General features: G+C 36.8%; 1 protein-coding gene across 1 annotated transcript; it reads left to right on the forward strand.

Annotated features, from left to right (window-relative positions):
* The first annotated feature begins 2631 nt into the window (after positions 1-2631).
* On the forward strand, positions 2632-4288 carry LOC145818748 (uncharacterized). The gene is made up of 4 exons (XM_082912918.1): positions 2632-2844; positions 3002-3251; positions 3369-3584; positions 3849-4288. The coding sequence occupies exons 1-4, from the start codon at positions 2632-2634 to the stop codon at positions 4286-4288; spliced, it is 1119 nt and encodes a 372-aa protein (XP_082769044.1).
* Positions 4289-4494: the final 206 nt, after the last annotated feature.

Raw genomic sequence — 4494 nt, forward strand, 5'->3', positions numbered from 1 at the left:
ATAATGGGGGTATTGTGAATATTTTGCCCACCAGAATTTTAAGTGTGATTGGCAAAACTGTTGATGATTTAATTTCTTCTAATGTATCTATGAGTGATTTCTGAGGTGGTTCTTCTGATACAAGAGGAACGATTGCCTTGCAATTGCAAGTGAGAGCCAGAGTTATGAGAGCAACATTTTTTGTGATTGACTCAACCTCAAATTATAACTTGATATTGGAAAGGGATTGGATTCATTCTAATGGTTGTGTACTTTCTTCCCTTCATCAGGTTTTGATTTTCTTAACTATGGAAGGTTAAGAAGGACAAAGCATGGAGGTCTTTTGGGCAGAGGCAAATTCCTTTAAGGCAGATATTCACAATGCAGAAGCTATGTTGTATACTGAAGAATTTAGCCCTATTGTGCTAGAAAATGAAGAACTGAAATCCAGAGGAATTAGATTGAGTTATGATCAATTCCAAAAATTTGTTGAGGAAGGTTTTCGACAAATGAGCTAGGAAGTGGCTAGGCAAAATGTTTTGCAGAGTAGGCCTGTAGATAAAGTGCTGATTGAAGACATTACCGATGAAGATGAAGAAAATTCAGAGTGAATATGATTCTGATGTAGTTAAAAGTACTTTTGTTAGACTTTTTTTTTTTTATTTCTTTTTGAAAAGAAGGTTAGGTGGTATGTTGCCCCACTGTTTTTGGGCAGAATGAGTGGTGGATGATAGCCCTCTAGATTATAAAGAGGTGCAGTATGAGAATCTAAAGACAGCTCCTGCAAAGTTTGATAATCTCAAGGCTAATGTGTAGGATCCTTTAGAGGAGTTTAACTTAGGAAATAAGGCTTGTAAGAGACCTATTTATGTAAATGCTTTGTTACCTAATGAATGTAGAGTCGAGTTAGTTGGCTTGATTTCAGATTATTCTGATTGTTTTGCATAGAGTTATAATGAGATGCTAGGATTGGATAGGTCCTTGGTTGAACACAAACTACCAATAAAATCAAATTATGTGTCACACAAGCAACCTCCAAGAAGAATGACAAATGAGGTTACTCTCATGGTAAAAGATGAGATTGAGAGGTTGTTGAATGTTGGTTTCATCAGAACAGCCATGTATGTAGAGTGGCTGTCAAATATAGTTTCATTTCTTAAAAAGAATGGAAGGATTAGAGTATGCATTGATTTTAGGAATTTGAATTTGCCACACCTAAGGATGAGTATGCCATGCTAGTTGCAGATTTATTAGTGGATTCAGCTACAAGGCATAAGTTTTTGTCATTTATGGATGGTCATGCTAAATATAATCAGATTTTTCTTAGCCCAGGTGATGTTCATAAAATTACATTTAGGTGCCCAAGAGCTTTAGGAACTTTTGAGTGGGTAGTAATGCCTTTTGGGCTTAAGAATACAGGGGCTACTTATCAGAGAACTATGAATTTTATCTTCTATGATCTAATTGGGAAGTTTTTGGAGGTATATATTGATGATGCGGCAATCAAGTCTGATGAATTGAAGAGCATTTAGAACATCTTCGACAGGTATTCCCAAGGATAAGGAAATATCAGTTGAAAATGAATTCTTTGAAGTGTGCTTTTGGGGTATATGCTGGTGGTTTCTTGGGTTTTTTGGTCCGTCAGAAGGGGATAGAGGTGGATACAAATAAGGCTAAAGCTATTAGAGCAGCATAGCCTCCATCCAATAAGAAAGAGTTGCAAAGTTTCCTTGGGAAAATTAATTTTTTGAGGAGATTCATTGCTAATTTGGCAGGGAATACTTTGGCTATGTTTGGAACGATTTCCAAACAATGATTCTACACCCATATTCCAATATGATGTTTGGAACGAATTCTCAAATCACATTTCCACAACATTTGAAAAACTCTGCAAAAAACTTTGCGTGGGGCGCGTTTTTCAAATTTTTTTTTTTTCAAATTTGGCCTAACCTATTGTCCCACTGAATGTCCTACCAGACGTTCCACCGGTCGTTTGGCTGGTTGACCGGAACAGTGCATTTTTTATTTTTATTTTTTTGCAATTGATCTATGTTAATTTTTATATATTCGAAAAAAATATTTTTCGAATTTCTTAAAATTTTTTATGTGCTTTAATAGAATTTTGAGTTGTATCTTTGGTTATGAGTTGTAAGTTTTTATATCAAATATCATGTCACATCAAAAATTCTCCACTCAATTCAAAACTCTTTTCAAAACTCTTTTACCAAACAAATTTTCCACACTCAAATCATAATTCCAAAACTCACAAACTCAAAATACAACTCCTACTCTCAAATCATATTTAAAAAGCTCTACCAAACGCAACCTTTAGTTTTTTCTCCTTTCTTAAAGTTGAGATCTGATAAAAACTTTATATGGGAAGGTGAGCATCAAAGGGCATTTGATGCAATTAAAGACTATTTGTCTAAGCCTCCAATTTTGATGCCACCCATTACAGGGAAACCTTTAAAGTTGTATATATCAATAGGAGAGTAGTTGATTAGGTGTTTGTTGGCTCAAGACAATGAGGAGGGATGTGAGCAAGTTGTGTACTACCTGAGTAGGAAGTTGGATGAAGCAGAAACTAGGTATAACTCTATAGAAAAGCTATGCTTAGCTTTGTATTTTGTAGCCATCAAACTGAGGCATTACATGTTACCTACAGAGGTTAATGTGATTGCTCAGACTGATGTAGTAAAATATATGTTATCTAGGCCAGTTTTGAGGGGAAGGCAAGGAAAATGGTTATTGGCCTTAATTGAGTATTACTTTAAGTATGTGCCTCAAAAAGCTGTGAAAGGCCAAGCACTAGCAGATTTCTTGGCTAAGCATCCATGTAGCCCTGTCGAGGTAGACTTGTATGAGGTATTTTCAGTTGAAAAAAGAGCCATGGAAGTTGATGTTTGATGGTTCAAAAACTGAAGAAGGTGTTGGTGCTGGGGTAGTGTTAGTGTCACCCCAAGGACATATGTTTCAGTCTTCTTACTAGTTAGATGAAGCTCAGGTGTTGTCGAATAATCAGGCAGAGTATGAGGCCTTGATTATTGGTCTAGAATTAGCAAAAAGTCTAAGGATTCCACACTTAAAAGTGTTTGGAGATTCACAGTTAGTGATAAGGCAAGTAATAGGCCAATATAAGTGCAATAGTGCAGTTCTTGAAGAGTATTTAGAGCAAGTATTGCAGTTAGTTAAAGGTTTTGAAACGGTAGAGTTTGAACACATGTTCAGACTTGAGAATAAGGAGGCCAACAAGATGGCCCAGGCAGCCTCTGGTTTGAGAATTCTAGAGGCTTTTTAGGAGAGAATAATTAGGATTCAGAAGAGAACAATGCCTTGTGTTAGGTGTCGACAATTGTAAGGTTTGACAATATTGACTTTGGAGGTGTTAGAAGATGATTGGAGGTTACCTTTAATTAAGTATTTAGGAGACCCAGAGGCAGAAGTAGATAGGAGAACAAGGTATCAGGCTATGAACTATGTGATTATGGGAGATGACTTGTTTAGAAAGATGCAAGATGGCTTGATATCATTGTATATTGGAGAAATGGAACAGATACAGGTCATGGCAGAGGCCTATGAAGGAATTTGCGGTGCTCACCAAACAGGTAAGAAGATAAGGTGGTTAATTAAGAGGCATGGTTATTTTTGGCCCTCTATAAGGAAGCATTGTATTAGTTATGCAAAAGGGTGTCAGCAGTGCCAAAGACATGGCAATGTGCAAAAAATGCCAGCTAGGTACTTACATTCAATTGTCAAACCTTGGCCATTTAGGGGTTAGGCAATGGATTTGATTGGCCAAGTATTTCCTCCATTATCTAGACAACATGCATTCATATTAGTGGCCGCATATTATTTTACTAAATGGGTAGAGGCAGTCCTAATGAAGGTGGTGAATCAGTCTCATGTGATTGATTTTATCAAGAAACACATAGTACATAGGTTTGGCTTGCCACAAACAATTACTGTCGATCAAGGGATAGTATTTAGTGGTGATGACGTAATTGAGTTTGCCAAAAAGTATGGCATTCAAATGTCGAACTCATCTCCGTATTATGCCCAAGCAAATTGGCAAGCAGAGTCATCAAACAAAATAATCAAAGTGACACTGAGTAAAGTAATAGAAGACAATCCAAGAGATTGGCATGAGTTATTATCTGAGGTTTTATGGGCCTACATGAATCCAAAAAGGGATAGTATCCAAGCATCCCCTTATGAATTAGTTTATGGTCATGCTATAGTTTTACCCTTAGAAGTGACAGTAAGGTCTAGTAGGGTGGCTAAGCACTATGACATTCCTGTCGATGAGTAAGTAGAGGCCATGTTCATGGAGTTACAGGATGTAGAGTGCAAAAGGATTGATGCCTTTGATTGTATAGTGGCTCAACAGAAAAAGATTAAGAGAGTCTATAACAAGAAGGTTAAGTTGAAAATCTTTGGAGTAGGTGACTTGGTGTGGAAGACCATTTTTCCATTAGGAACAAAGGATCCTGAATTTGGCAAGTGGTCACCAAATTG

Source organism: Camellia sinensis, chromosome 2 (assembly GCF_055761805.1).
Source record: "Camellia sinensis isolate YWXY chromosome 2, ASM5576180v1, whole genome shotgun sequence".
Classification (NCBI taxonomy): Eukaryota; Viridiplantae; Streptophyta; class Magnoliopsida; order Ericales; family Theaceae; genus Camellia; species Camellia sinensis.

Excerpts from the sequence above, each read along its gene's own strand:
- LOC145818748 (XM_082912918.1), top strand. The coding sequence starts at position 2,632 with ATGTTACCTACAGAGGTTAATGTGATTGCTCAGACTGATGTAGTAAAA. Across the intron at positions 2,845-3,001 it reads TCGAGGTAGACTTGTATGAG|GCAGAGTATGAGGCCTTGAT; the intron begins GTATTTTCAGTT and ends TCGAATAATCAG. Across the intron at positions 3,585-3,848 it reads TTGCGGTGCTCACCAAACAG|AGGCAGTCCTAATGAAGGTG; the intron begins GTAAGAAGATAA and ends CTAAATGGGTAG.